This window comes from Phyllopteryx taeniolatus, chromosome 10 (genome assembly GCF_024500385.1).
Source record: "Phyllopteryx taeniolatus isolate TA_2022b chromosome 10, UOR_Ptae_1.2, whole genome shotgun sequence".
Classification (NCBI taxonomy): Eukaryota; Metazoa; Chordata; class Actinopteri; order Syngnathiformes; family Syngnathidae; genus Phyllopteryx; species Phyllopteryx taeniolatus.
Window position 1 is genome coordinate 13,822,509 of NC_084511.1, and position 16,192 is coordinate 13,838,700.

The following is a 16,192-nucleotide window of genomic DNA, read 5'->3' on the forward strand; positions in this document are numbered from 1 at the left end:
TAGTTTACTACAATTCTTTTACCAAAATTCAAGAGTTGTGACAGTTGTTTGGTATTTGAAGAGGTTTAATAAAAAATAAAACAAAATAGGATGCTCTACAAAGACAAATACCCATTATTGTTTCTCTTTAAAATGTAAATAAACATGTGGACATCAATTAATGCAGTAACGAACACGTTTTGTTACTGAAAATAAAACAAGGGGTGCAGAAAATCCCTTGGGGGGAAATAAGTTGGACTGCACTTAGTGTAACATTACAAAACGTTTAGTACAGGTATTAGAACACCAAAACAAAGAATGGCCAAATTGGACTATCTCCTTAGGTATTCTCTGTTGGTTTTATGTCCATTTGGCACAAATCTGTGCGCCATTAATTGGGGGGGGCGGAATAAAAATAATAATCATTCCAGTTTTATTATAAATCACCTGGGAAAATGGCACCTACTCAAAAAGTAAACTGTATAGTTTGGAATAGGGACTACGGGCAACCAACTTCTGCATACAGCAAAACAGGACGAAGCACTTCCCTTTGGTTCAGGTCACTGGCAGAGCCATATGGCAGAAGAGCGGGACAAAGCTCCCGTAGGAATATTAAATGTCTAAAGTGTCTTTTGTTTTACACAAGATGTCTTCAAGATGACCATAGCCGATGTTTAGGCTTCAATGGTGTTTACAAACATCATACATGTAGAAATAAATTATATACATGTGTCTAACTTCTGTTCAACAACACCAGTGATAAAGAAAACAATAATGTAGTAAGTTCAGGTCCAAACCATCATTTCTTTAGCCCATAGTTGTCGCTGTCCACACAGGAAGTCCACTAACCTGTTTTCCGGGTTTGGTCATGTGACGTTCCGCATTAAGTCCTGGTACACACAAAGATAATCTGTCTTTTTTTTGTCCTGATTTTTCCCTTTCCCTACCAAAGACAACAAATGCCATTTTATATCTTCTAAGATTCTTCTGTGGTTTGAGGTGTGTTAAGAGTGAATTTGTCCCAATAACAGGGTCCGACAATCTTTGATATTAAACGTGCAATGTTTACGATCAAAAATCTTCGTGTGTGTGGGAAAATCAGACTCATCGGGAGTGTCTTTCTGTGTGCACCAGGTGTGGTGCACGCAAGGATTCTTCAAATCTTAAAAGATTTTTTATCTGTTACCTACACCACACGAAGATTTAACAAAAAAAATTAAAAATCAGTTTTGGTTGTACTGTGGCTGGCACGGTGCTTGACTGGTTAGCACATCTGCCTCACATTTCTGGGGACCGGGGTCTTGGGAACCCACTTATACAAAATATGATTTTGAGTAGGACGTTTGTTTTTATTTAAGTCAGCTTATTCCTCAATCAGGTTGCTTCTTGATCGGCATTCTACATTGTTTTATGGCAGAAATCAGTGTCATGGGTCGGGAGTAGTCGGCTTTCCCCACACACATGGAGATTCTCGGTTGTAAATATTGAACATGTTTAATATTTTAGATTGTTGGACCCTATTATTGTGACAAATCCACTCTCGACACACCTCAGACTAAAATAATCTTATAAATCAAAAAATCTTCCGTTTGTCATCCTTTGTCGGGAAAGGGCAAAATCTGGTCAAAAACAGGCCGACCATCTTTATGTGTGTACCAGGTGGATTAAGATACAAAATCCCCAAAAAAGGAAGAGGGGAGAAAAAATAGGAGTACTTACTGTACAAGTATATTTCAATGAACAAGAATATCATAAATTCTCATTTATATAGTTCAATTCAAAAAGTGAAATACAGACTGATTTAACATTTTATAAGGGTAATTACCATCTATGTTATATATTTAAATCACTTGCAGACAGCGTGATGCAGAGGGTAAGTGCCTCTTCATTTATTTAAACTCCGCAACCAGAGGGGGTACGCATCCCCGCCCAAGCACAAATGTTTGTCGTATCCTTGGGCAAGACACTTAACCCACATTGCCTACGAATGAATGTGGTTGGATGTTTGGTGGTGGTCGGAGGTGGTGTAGGCGCAGAATGGCAGCCACACTTCCGTCTGTCACAAGTAGCTTACCATCACTGATGAGTGACTGTGGAGTAAATGAATAATTTGTGCAATTGTAAAGCATCTTTTGAGTACCTTGAAAACCGTTATATTATTATTATTATTATTATTATTATAGTATGGATTTTGTTGTTGTATAACCAAAATTTTAAATTAATTTGGGTTTTTCGGTCGCTATAATAAATATATATATATATATATATATATATATATTAATTGAAGTATTTCACTGTGTGGATTGAAACTATAGACAAATTTCATTTTTTTGAATTGAACTAAAATAAACTTCCAACAATATTGTAATATATTGATATGCACCTGTATACGTACCATCGCATGTGTGTGTACCTGCAAATCCCCAAGCTAGCGTAACATCTTAAAAATACAACCTCAGTGGGCAAACCCCATTCAATTGGTGTACCTCAAAAGATGAAAAGAAAAACACATAGCCCATACAGCCGGCTAAAGGCTTTGTTCTTCATTAAAACAAATTTAAAAATAAATTCCTTACCACCAAAAATTTAAGTTACAGAGGAAAGAAGGGGATGGATGGTCTTCTCTGTTCAACTGTTGAGGCACTCCAAATTAACCTGTGGTACAGCTGCACAATTCCCTGGTATATTTAAACTCAACTCAATAAATATGGCCTATTTGGTGTTCCATCTGTGAGAGACAATGTAGAAATGAGAGGGACGGATGTAACAGGCATGATAGTTCTTTTCATCCGCAGTTGAAGGGAACTCCTCTAATGGTTGTGTTTGGGGAATATGCCTCTTCATTTATTTTAGCCGGACAGTAGACTCAGTTACAAGGGTACGTGGCTAAATAGGTATGACACCGACTCGCCATTGTGGGTTCTCCGGATGGCCTCCGCAAGGATCATGGAGATGTCGATAACCTGGAAGATGAAAACATTTAATCTTTGTGAGAAGACTTTTTGGATAGATCTAATAATAGAAAATGAACAAGGAGTGGATCAGGAACAAATTAAATGTCATTACGCTAAAAACAAACAGGATTGCCTTCCATTAGATCAGTTGTTCTCAAACCGTGGGTGCACATTGTTCTCAATTTTTTTCCATCTTTTTTTTTGTAAGAAAACCTAGTGCACGAAGATAGTGTATGAGAAAACGTGTTTCTGGAGGAGCGTTTGAATAAAACTCTTTCACCAAGTCTGAAATAAAACAATCTCCAGGAGCGTTTGAATAAACCTCTTGCAAAAGTTTGAAATAAAACAATCTCACAGCAGCTACTACTACTACTGCTGCTGCTACTCCAGTGTCACTTGAGGCAGCACGGTGGGGTGCTGGTTAGCACATCTGCCTCATAGTCGAGATGTTCGGGGTTTGTTCCTATTGAAGGCTAAATTGTCCACAAGTGGGAATGTGAGTCTGAATGATTGTTAGTCAATATGTTCCCTGCAATTAACTGGCGACCAGTCAAAGTGTGCCCTGCCTCTCCCCAAAGTCAGCTGGCATTGGCTTCAGCTCCCCTGTGAATCTACCATAATTTCTCGTGTATAATGCGCACCCATGTATAATACACACCACCAAAGTTGACCTAAAAATTCTGGAAAACCCTTCTACCTATGTGTAATGTATTTTTACAATGCATGATTTTGCTTCTACGCATACGATCAAAACATGAAGCATTATCTGTATTTTGTTAGTTTTTTCAAAGAATTATTCTGAAGTTAAGCACTTTATTTGAACACAATACTTTATTTTTATTTACTTGCTCTTATTTTGAAATTCACAGCCCTACTTTTATTTGGTAAATGAGAAAACACAGTTGTGCTCATATATTTGATTACCCAGGCAGAATTTGTAAGATCGGTACAATTTGAAGAAAACATGAAGGGCCAGGCAAAAACGTTTCAATTTTATTTTAATGGGATTCAAATTAAACTACCAAGCATTTCAGAGAGGCATTAACATTAAACAAAACATAACCATAAAGAAATTAATGATGGTTGTTGTTCAGTCATCAGTCGTATTTAAAAAATAAAGAGAGGATGTCTGCTCCAGAGTTGGGTAGAGTAGCCAAACATTGTCCTCAAGTTAGAGTACTGTTACTTGACAATAATGTGACTCAGGTAAAAATAAATAGTAGTCCTACAAAAAAAGTACACAGTGAAATTATTACTCAAGTACTGAGTACTTCAGTTTTTTTTTTTTTTACTAGCGCATCAACATAAAAAAAAAAAAAAGTGAATGTACAAATTCTGATGTTGCTGTGTGTGTGTGTATGCAGTCAAAACTACAAAAAAAAATCTAAAATTTACTGCACTGTGGTTTCTCAAGTTATAAGTGAGCTGAAATATCCACGTCTGGGCAGACAGTGCCAGAAAAATACTACAATACATGCAAGCTGTTGTTTTTGTTCGTGAAAATGTAAACAAGAGTAACGCGCCGTTGCCTTCATGGTAACTACGACCTTCCCAACATGGCCGGCACATACACACGACAATCAGCAGGGTAGGCTTATCTAGTGTGAATACCTATGTCCGGGAAACACAATGGACGTTATGTGAGGTCACGTGACTTTCTTGTGTCATTTGATTGGTGAACTAGACTCAAACGTCACTAGCGCTTAAATTGGATTGGCGCAAACAGCGCCCGATGCGGAAGTCGGAGTCTCGCGCACCATATAGTTGATAAATAAGCAATAATTGAAAAATAAAAGTAGCGAGCGACATTTAGATCATTGCAACGGAGTAAAAGGTACTGTGACTTATTAACAGCAGAAGCGGCGTTTTTTTTTCTGGTCTCGTCAACTCCTGTGACATTGAGCGCACAGGTGGAACCTCAGGCCGCATATTAGTCCACCACAGAGTAATATTCACAATTACATCTGTGTGTTGATGGTGGATCTGTGGAATGGATCTAGCTGCCAGCGTTCAAGGAGTACGAAACACCGTATGACGTCAGCAACGGCGACCCCCTCCCCCCCCCCCGCCTCCAGGAAAAACTCATTGGATCTATACGATTTACGTAAATGGCCTATTTTGAGTTCAAAACAGCGAATTTCGATGAAAAGCCACTGATTTGCAAGTACGAGTCATACGTACCCCTGTCATATTAGAATAAAAGTTTAGGCTACACCTTTTTCATAACCACTAGGTGGCGGCGGCATACTAGAATGAAAGTGTACACCTTTCCGATAACCTCTAGGTGGCGGTGGCATATTGGAATGAAACTGTACAGCTTTTTCATATCCTTTTGATGGCGGCATACATTTATAAAATATGAAAGTGTTTTTTATTTTCCCCTATACCTATGTATAATGTATAGAATTTTTTAGGGGGGAAAATGCGTATTATACACGAGAAATTATGGTAATTAGGACAAGCACTATAGAAAATGGATGAACATCTGCACTTGCATTTTTGTGTCTAACTGTTTGCTTGGCTTTGTTTGGGGAAATTATTCCTCCAAAGGGTACATGACAGAAAAATTTGGACAACCACTGCATTAGACAGACCACAAGACAGAATAATGTTTACCTGTATTTTGGGACAATGCCTCATTTTCTCCTCCTGGGGAATCGTATTTGTGACTACAACTGCTTCAAAGCAGGCATTATTGATGCGAGAGATCGCAGGCCCAGAGAAGATGCCGTGGGTCAGGATGGCGTACACTTTTGTGGCACCGGCAGAAATCAGCCTAAAAAAAAATAAAAAAATAAAAAACAGACAGTTATCGAAAGCCAATTTGTGACTCAAGTCTCCCACCTCTGGCTTGTGGTCCTCACTAGTAAGACAACTCAGCACACCAATAGAACAACAAGGGTGTAATCGTAGAATTACTGTGTCTTACTTGTAAAGTATTTTGCCACTAATAGTACCCTAGTTGTTTGAACAACGCATTGAATTGTCTTACTAGTGAGGAGACAGAGCATACTAGTACATGGACTTCAAACTGAATATCACGGCTATCGAATAAATGCTCAAATGGCTTTTCACAGACGGTCAGACACTATCAGATGAATAGCTATCATGGATGGTGCTTACTTGTCGGCAGCGTGGCAGATGGTACCACAGGTGTCTGCCATGTCATCGACTAGGATAGCAACACGAGCAGTCACGTCCCCGACAAGAACCATGCGGTCAACCTCGTTTGCCTTTTTCCGCTCTTTATGAATGAGAGCAAAGTCCACATTTAACCTGTCAGCGATCGAGGTGACCCTGTAAAGAGATTAGAAAGTAGATGAAATACAGCTAATGTGCAGGGTAGGCCTGTCACGATAAATTTTTCAAGATATATTTTCCCAAAAACTATCATATTTGATGTATGTATTGTTGTTTTTAATGTCACTAATATGACATTAGAGCATAACACCAAAGCATAATAATTCAAGATAAATAAAAATATAAATAAAACTGACTCTGTTCACAAAAATTGCACATGAACAAATATAAAAAATTTGGCACAGAGGTATAGAGAGAAAGAGAGAGTCTTTAATACCCTAACAGGCAATATACTCACAATCAAGTTTCCAGTTGGTTAAGAAAATGCCAGGCAAAAACATTAATAACAGCACCACAAGCAAATCAAAGCAACCTGTTTTACATCAAGACTCGTACTGCCAATCAAAGGTCTGCAGGATTTCTTTACAAGCTGGTTTCTCAACATGTTGAATGGCTGCATCTCTTTCGCAAAAAGCGAGTAACTCTATACTGTATATGTGAGCGTGCGCCATATACGCTGTCACGTTTATATGTATGCGTTTGTTGGCAAAGCCTTCCTTAATTGCAAGCTGACGAAAAATGGAAAATGTCCGACTGTGTTTTTGTTCCGAGCTGAAGAAACTGGATCGAATGGTTGTTTTAAATTTATTTTGTCACTGTGAGATTTATGTTGTGTTGATGTTGTTGCGACTTCATACAAATTCAACATACCAGCTCGTTCTCGTTGATGTTAGCGGGATCGCCATTCGTCGCGTTCATCTGGCTTGAATCCAAAATGTTCCCACAACATCGCTGTGGCATTAGACTTTGGAAGTAATTGGATTTACATTGCTCAACTTTCTGTAATTGTGCAGTAACCGGCTAGCCATTGGAAAACTTAGCGTCAAGTAAGCCAATTCTTTCTTTCACTCTACTTCAACGGCGCCACACACCCGCCTGTGTGTGTGTGTGTGTGTCACCTTCCACAGCAGTGAGCATCTTAAATGACAGGAGAGGTGAACAAGTAGCGCGACTGAATGTCGATAACGTAAGTAAACAGACGCACATGTAAATGCCTATTTATCGAGTCCGGAAAAACCATCGTGTCCATTTTATTTATCGAACGACAAGGCGATAGAGTTATTAACCTGACAGGCCTAGTGCAGAGCAAAGAGAATATTATTGCTCAAATAAATTTGACCATCTCAGACAAAGTTTTAACTGAAGTAGAAATTATAGAGGTTAAATGACAAGATTGTAGTGCTAATGGCCTCAGTTGACCTCTTTGCTCCTCCAGCATCCGGTGAGACAATGGTACAGTTCTTCCACTCAGGTATGTTTTCTTTAATCCATTTTAACACAGCGGGCTCTGCGTAGAGGTTGTCAACTGGGATGTCAAAGAATCCCTGAAAAGACAATGGCAGTTCATTATCATACTGGGAATAGGTGAAAATTCTGTCTGGGGAACATTGATGTAAATCTTAGAGCCGGTAAGCACATGCAGACAATTGGCCTGTTTAGGTGTCGATTTTGCTCCTTCCCAACCAAGCACGCCAAATACCAGACAATCTTAAGTCTGATAAGATGATCCTAGAAGATTGTCCTCAGGTCTAATGTGTGTTAAGAGTGGATTCGTCCTGATTTTAAGGTCCATAACAGGTCGGGGCCGACAATCTTAAAAAATGAACGTGTTCAATATTTACTAGGCTTTACATGATCAGGATTTTTGGGGCCGATCACCGAGTGAAAAAAAATAACGACAACCAATCACCGATCCGATGACAAGATGGAGCAATGTGTCTATTTAAATGACTTGTTCATTAATGTATATACTTGTGTACTACGCATCTTCAAAAATATCTTGTCAGGTCATGTACTCTAATCAGTCAGGTCAAACCAACATTACAACATGACAGAAATAATGGGTGCTAACTTACTTTAATTAAATTACTTTATTGTAATTAAAGTACTTCACACGCACCGAAACTCTAGAGCATGATTCGACAGAACGCCGGTACAACCGTTAGTGTTAGCACTAGCTTGCTAGGCTACATTACGTTTTGTTGCCTGCTTGCGAGCCGTATCGTATTAAAAGTACATGAACATACCTCAAGCAAGCCTTGAATTAAAGTCCTCTCCCGAGCACCGGTGACCACTAGCACACATTTTTCCCTATTTTGTTCTTACAATACACACGACGCGATCGATTGTTGTTGTTGTGGCCCTGGTCATGAGTGTATCTGGTTGCGTTTGAGTTGACAAGATAAAGCCCAGTGATGGTAAAAGACGGGATGCGGTGGTATCGGAATACAAGATTTTATTGCAGTAGTCTGACATAGTGCAATCGTGAAAGACCAAATTTGTCTTGTATTCTGATCCATGCATTACGTGTTGTCTGTCTCACAATGCCGACATGATTTTTTTTTTTTTTTTTTTTTTTACAAATAAAAAATATTGGCTGTCAAATGTTTACAGTACTACATCAAAAGACACACGATAAGGCTAAAAATAAACTAGCCTTTGGATTCAAATATGCTGTATATGATGGCGACGCGGAGTAAATGTCTTTTGCAGAGCCGATCAACGATCGGCGAATTATGACAAAGCCGATCAGCAAAAAATGCTAATTATCAGCCGATATCGATCAGGCCGATCAGATCGGTGTAAAGTCTAATATTTACGACAAAAGTCTTCATGTGTGTGGGGAACGCCGACTTCTCCAGAGTCATGACGCATGAATTATGACGTGGAACGGAATATAGCCAATCAAGCAGCACCCTGACTCAACAAAAGGAAACGACTTTAAAATAAAAAAATAAGCATCTCTTAGCCGATGTCGTTTTGTTGTATAAATGTGGGTTCCCCAGAGAGCAAGAAGTATTTTCCAAAGCAAGCCATTTTTTGAGGACAACGCCATTTTATAAGGCTCCCGGATCCGACAACCTTCGGGAACGTTTGGGAAACATCAGCGCAAAGCCGGAAGTGTTTCGTCTTCTTCAGTCTTGTGAGATCATATGCGATCACGCGATATTTCGAGTTTAATGTTTGAACAGAATCTTTGTGTGTGGTGTTCTGTATTGACATTAGCAGAGAACACTAGACACAATATGACCAAAACTGTTAAATGCCATATTTTGTATCGTTATGTGTGAAGTCTGTCAAAGATAAAAAATCTTTTAAGATTTGAAAGGTCTTTGTGCTTATCTGGCCTACGAGGGCACTTACAATGGGAAGTCTGTATTGTGGTCAAGCAATGGTTGAAACCGAAAATCTGGATTGTTTGACTAGGATAGGGGTTTCTAAACCTTTTTTTCCAAGTGCCGCTTTGAGGAAAAACTGAAGGATACAAGGGCCACTTTCACATTCTTCACTTTAATTTAACACACTAAAACCAATCCATCAGTTTACGTAAAAATATTTTGTCCATTTTGTTTCAGATATCATTCAGATTCGTAACTCAAGTCTCCCACCTCTGGCTTGTTGTCCTCACTATCTGAATTTATCTGAATTTAATTGCTTAGGCTATATGTACTTTTTTTTCACCATATCATACCCTTGACCACGGCTCTCCAATTGACACTGGAGCAGCGTTGCAAAATTGCTGGCTTGCAAGAACCTTTTCTGTTCTTGACTGCAGTTCTGCTGCAGTTTGAGAAATTTCATGGCCATCACACAGCTCTGACGCATAGTTCAATTTATGCTATTCACCCAAGTTTCTCAAAACAGTATCTGTTTTTGAAAAACCACGCAACGGAAGGCCTGCTACTACCACCACTGAGGAATACTCCAAACTTCTAGAGCAGGCATTCATACAAAGCCAGGGAAAATCTATTTGGAGGGCTGCACAGGAAATCAGCTTTAAAAAAAGCTTGATTCGACAGATGCTTTGGAGAGTGATAAAGTTTTACCCGTAACGACTTTAGTTTGTTGAGCATCATAATATTGCGCTCCCGCCATTTGAAGCCCAGGTTGCTATAATTGGCCCAGTGTAAACGCGCCTGACAAAAGTCGGATATTTAACTATCAAGACTGTAATTCCACCTGTATTCTGAAGTGATTAAACCTAGAACGATGCACTCACTGGCATGATCATGGAAAGCTCCAAACCCTCATTGTGTTGTGCAAATGTTCACCTGTATTTGCGAGGCGTGCAAGTCCATAGTGATGATGTGGTCAGCACCTGACACGGACAGCATATTGGCAACCAACTTGGCAGAGATGGGAGCACGACTCTGCAATGAAAAGGGATCTGTTAAATCACGAGGAAAATGACAACTCCCAAGCATGACTTTAGGCTAAAAATAGCACTGAACTGAGAAGTTAGCATCTCGTTCTAAAAATTACAATTCCCCTTCCTAATAATGTGTGATACTTGTATTACATCGATTGAATAATCCAAAAGAAAAATTGGAAGCCACCATTAACATCAGTTAGGTGCAAACATTATGAGCATGTCAAATACGAGCAATCATAGCTTGTAAAACAAGAGAACCACAGGGCGTTCCAAAAAATCTGACAGCATTTGAAATATGAATATCTGAGTGACTACGCTGTAAGAATTAAATAGGCTCCCAGTTCAAAAATGAAATATATCTATCACAATTCCAATAACGGCGGCCGACTGGTTAGAGCGTCAGCCTCACAGTTCTGAGGACCCGGGTTCAATCCCCGGCCCCGCCTGTGTGGAGTTTGCATGTTCTCCCCGTGCCTGCGTGGGTTTTCTCCGGGCACTCCGGTTTCCTCCCACATCCCAAAAACATGCATTAATTGGAGACTCTAAATTGCCCGTAGGCATGACTGTGAGTGCGAATGGTTGTTGGTTTGTATGTGCCCTGCGATTGGCTGGCAACCAGTTCAGGGTGTACCCCGCCTCCTGCCCGATGACAGCTGGGATAGGCTCCAGCACGCCCGCGACCCTAGTGAGGAGAAGCGGCTCAGAAAATGGATGGATGGACAATTCCAATAACATTCAAACGGATATGGATTTAATAACCGATTTTGCAAAGCTTCACAAATGTTAAATATGCACACTGCCTGGGACAGACATTTTGCATTCTTCTCTGATTTTGTTTATGCCATATCAAAATCCTCCTTCCAGTCAGTGTATATTTCTTGAATTTCATCAAAAATACATGCTGCACACTTTTGTTTGACTTAGTTCAAGCATATTCCGATGCACAAAATGTCTTTTCATAGTTTCATAGCTAGTGAATGTCATTTACCACCCTGAAAAAAAACAAAAAACGTGACGTAAACCCACATAATTTTTTATTGCAAAAATACATTCTACTGTATGTGCCACCACGGATCAAAACACAGTATTCCAGTTAATATTGCCGTTCGTGGAATAAGAATTAAACAGAATAATTCCTCAATCTCTAGCAAACTCAGGGCGTGGCCATTTTAGGCAATATCACCCTCGGTCGGTGACCAAAATTTAACGTTGTGCCAACCTCTGCGAGGGTTACATACGTCATGTGAACAAAAAGTGAATATGCTACGGGTTCCTGACATGATCGTTTGAACCTGAACTTACTAAAATGTTGTTCAAACGATCATGTCAGCAACCACAACATACAAAGGGAGTCTGCTAACAACAGGTTTTCACACTCCCTGCGTATGCTTCAGGGTTTGGTCACATGAGGGGGTTGGTGTGACGTTAATTTCCCCGTGATGGTTGCGTATGTCATGTGACCAAACCCGTAAGCATAAGCGAGGAGTCTGCAAACCTCCCTGTGTATGTTGCGGTTCCTAACATGATCGTATGAACAACATTTAGCAAATTCAGGTTCAAATATCATGTCAGCAACCACAACATACACAGAGAGCCTAAAAATCTATTTTCTGGATTTGGTCATTTGAGGTACAGTCTTGGAAAAAATGATTAGACCACCCTTGTTTCTTCAATTTCTTATTTTAATTCATGACACTGGTAAAGGAATATTGAAGAATACAATGAACATGACAAAAATGCAGCTGATTCCATAATACTTGATGTTTTATTTGAGATGCTTAATTGTATTCCCAGTGATTTTGGATATTATCAAGAAAACCATAGAAAATAGCTAGATATCAGCTCTTATGAGCTGTTTTTGTTTTCATCATTATACTTTTCCAAACAAATGTATCTTTAGTTGTACCAAATGAACAAGAAACAAGGGCGGTCGAATAATTTTTTTTCATGACTGTACGTAACCATCGCGGGAGTAGGTGTGACGTTAATTTTGGTTGCCAGCAGAGGGTGATATTGCCTAAAATGGCCACGTCCTGCGCTTGCTGGAGATGAATGAATTATATTCTGTTCAATTCCTTTTCCACGAATGCAATATTAATCAGAATACAGTGTTCTGATTTGTGGTACAACGTATTCTTGGGGAGGGGGTAAAATAAATAAATACATAATTAAAAGTAAAATCTGTGGGTTTACGTCCCCTTAACTAGTTTTACACATCTCAATCAAATTTGAGTTAATTTGTGCGAGAATTGGCTGGATGTAATTAGACTTTGAAAAAAAATCTATGTTGTCAATTTTTTGGGGGACACCCTGTATGATGCTCATGTTGTTTATCATAATCAACATATAAAAACAGATCTTTAAACATGAAACTTGCAAGATCACTAGCAACGGGTTATGCAATATGGAATGGACTCACAACAAAAAAAGATGAGCGAGAAGATAGCACCAAAAAAAAAAAAAAAAAAAAAAGCAGAGTTGAGTGCATGGACATGGCCAGAGGCTTCTCGTCATGACGTCAGAGTGCAAACAGCATGACAGAGAAAATTAGACAGTTGTCCCTCACCCCCACCTTGTCCTTCTTGTCCTGGCGGGCGTATGGAAAGCAAGGGATGACGGCAGTAACTCTGGAGGCAGACGCAATCTTGCAGGCGTTGATCATGATGAGCAGCTCCATCAAGTTATCGTTGATCTCCCCACAGCCACTCTGGACGATGTACACATCCTCTCCTCGAACACTCTCTCCTATCTCCACGCTGTGGGTGGATTCACAGAGGTGACAAGACAAACATCACTTAGCAGCAGAGCACTAAGCAAACAGGAGACAGAATAAACAATAGGCAAATGTCACATGTACTGGGTTAAACTGGAGGGAGCCCAATTACCTTTATGGAAAGTCATTTGAGCATTTATTCAATAACCTTCCATATACTTTCTGCACACTAGCAGGACAACTTTGACATGCTAGTAGGGCAACTACATGCTACTAGTGAGGCAAAACTGTCAACTGGTTGACATCTGCATGGTACTATTATTACTAGTGCAGTGCTAGATATTAAATAGTCAAATTTTTAGGGTGGCAACTAACAATTATTTTAATAATCGATTATTCTGTTGATTTTTTTTCAATCAATCAGATAAAAACATTTAAATTTCCATCCCTTTGTTAAAAAACAGGACATTATTTCAAATTGACGGGGCAGAAAATGCACAAACAAATTGATTATGATTTACTGGTCTGGTCCGTAACATGTCACAAAATACACAAAAATGCTGACCATTGTTTTCCAAAGTAAAAGCAGATGTTTATAAAGGTCTCATTTTGCTTAAGCACAAAGATAATCAGTCTGCACTGTAGGAGGAGTAAAGAAATCTGATATTATTTACTGTTGAGAGGCTAAAATTCTGAGGATTCTGACCATTTTAAATTAAACAAGGTCTCTAAATGATTAATCGATCATCAAAATAGTTGCTGATTAATTTCTTAATCGAACAATTGTTGTACTAGTAGTAGCAGTAGGGCACAGTTGTCAACAAGTGCAGTTTTGCTTCACTTAAGTAGTAACATGTTGTTGTAGTTTGTAGTTGTATGACAAAGCTACCCTACTAGTGAGGACTAAAAGCGTACTCGTACATGGACCTCAAGATGTGTATCGAATCAGTTCAAGCATTCATTCATCCAGCTTAATGCCGTACTCGTAGGCCAAAAGTGGCCCTGGTTGTGGAAAACGGTTACTAGTAAGACACAATCGTTCTACTAGTTCACCCTAATGGTTCTATTGTTGCTGTGAATTATCTTACTTGTGAGGCCAAAACAGTGCAGTTGTACGTGGACCTAAAGCTAGGTATCAAGGATATCGAATACATGCTCAAACATACGCCGTTGCAGGAGACAGAATAAACAAAGCTCCTATCATCACGTTAGCAAGGCTACATTAGCGCAGTTAACGAGCAAGTAAATTTTATTTAATAAAATAAAAGAGCAGCGACGATAAACTCACCATGTTTCTTGGTTGCTAAATTTCTTGGTAACAACCTTCCCCAGCTCCAGACCGAGGCGGTCTGCGATCTTTTGAGACAGGTCTGGGTGTGAGCTACCGCTGAATATTTTGATATTTGGCATTTTGCTGCGGTCCAGTGCGTCGAGTGGTCAAGCAGGCGACGGCAACAGCTTGTATTAGTAATGGAAAAAAACAAGTCAGCGAAAGAAAATTATCAACAGCTGTCTGCCTACTCTTACCGAAGCACAATATCGACCACCTAGCCACCTCTACTCCGACACATCACGCGTGCGACCTTTTCCTCTCCGTGCCTCGCGCACGCTTTCACTTACGGCTGGTAGTGATGACGTCACACCGCACAGAGCGTCAACAATGCAATGCTGCATTCATGTATTATTGGAATTATGAGAGTTCCAGATACTTAAAGTCGTGCGGTACTGTATTTCCGATGTCAAAATTGTTAAATGACGCATTTATACGTATCAGTGGCGTCGCTAGGCCTATTTTTGGTGGGCTTAATTATTATTATTATCCATCCATCCATTTTCTGTACCGCTTTTCCTCACTAGGGTCGCCGACGTGCTGGAGCCTATCCCAGCTATTTTTGGTCGAGAGGCGGGGTACACCCTGAACTATACACATTATAATCTGAAACAGATCACGTTATAATGTGAAATTTATTATATTGTAGTGTGAAACTTATCATGTTATAACGTGAAACTTATTATGTTATAACGTGAAACTTATCACGTTAAAAGGTGATAGTGAAATTTTTTTTGTGTGTGTGGCAGCAATACGCTTCCGTAGCACCTGGCTGATTTCTTTTTAAAAAGTAGCGTGTGTCCATCTATTGAAAAGCAGACATTTGCAAACAATGTTTCATTGGGTGTCCTGTCGTAAACGAGCATTTAACTAGATTTAGCACATGTAGTCATGGGAATGAAAGCAACCTGATACGGCCAGCGAGAAAGACTCATCACCTTGTTTTCACTTGTTTAAATGTTTTTATTTTTACTTGAAATAAGTAGACAAAAGGTTTTCCAGGGGAGTAAGTTATTATATATATATATATATATATATATATATATATATATATAAAACGTAATTTTAATTAGTTTTGACTAGAGATAAAATACTCTTGGTAAGATTTCGAGTTTCTGCAGGGCATATAAAAATTTTTCTGCCCCATACTCTTAAAAACAAACAAACAACAACAACAATAACACGTATGAACACGCCATATCTTGTCTATTTACGGAGACATTTCATATCGTATCAGATACACTGGGCAAAAACTCTTTGCTATTCAATTAGCTAGCGATAGCTCCAAGTGCCTCATTAGCTTATTAGCTAATAGCTACAGAGAAGGCACCATTTCATTTTCCTATCTGTCAGTGGAAACACATAACATAGAGCATTTCAAAAGGAGGCATTGAAGTCAACTGTAATTTCATAGATTTTGTCACGGTTGTAAATCAAGCATTAACTGGTGATTAACATTAACACAGATGAAAATGTGTGTAGCGGTTCTGACCATACATATGAAGACTATACGCTAGCACTGTAGTAGCCCGGCGAACCGACATGGCTATGTTGGGAAGGTCGATGTTCCTTCAAGGGCAATGCATGGACATTAAAATTATAAGTCATAAAATGCTCATTTCTCAACCGATTTTCACGAGGTTTACTTTTTTTGTCATTGTCAAAACGTGTGCTGTGCTATCACCAACTATTTTTTTTTTCTA

General features: G+C 39.2%; 1 protein-coding gene across 2 annotated transcripts; it reads right to left on the reverse strand.

The window, feature by feature from the left end:
• Positions 1-94: 94 nt before the first annotated feature.
• LOC133484443 (ribose-phosphate pyrophosphokinase 1) lies at positions 95-14,841 on the reverse strand. Of its 2 annotated transcripts, XM_061786992.1 has the most exons (8): positions 14,687-14,841; positions 14,448-14,617; positions 13,013-13,202; positions 10,346-10,444; positions 7,494-7,618; positions 6,057-6,230; positions 5,550-5,709; positions 95-2,942 (listed from the first exon to the last, which is right to left on the reverse strand). In XM_061786992.1, the coding sequence occupies exons 2-8, from the start codon at positions 14,567-14,569 to the stop codon at positions 2,850-2,852; spliced, it is 963 nt and encodes a 320-aa protein (XP_061642976.1). In that variant the 5' UTR covers positions 14,570-14,617; positions 14,687-14,841; the 3' UTR covers positions 95-2,849. The 2 variants fall into 2 exon arrangements, with proteins under 2 accessions (XP_061642976.1, XP_061642977.1); XM_061786993.1 differs by having other exon boundaries at positions 13,019-13,202; positions 14,448-14,791.
• Between the last annotated feature and the right edge of the window lie 1,351 nt (positions 14,842-16,192).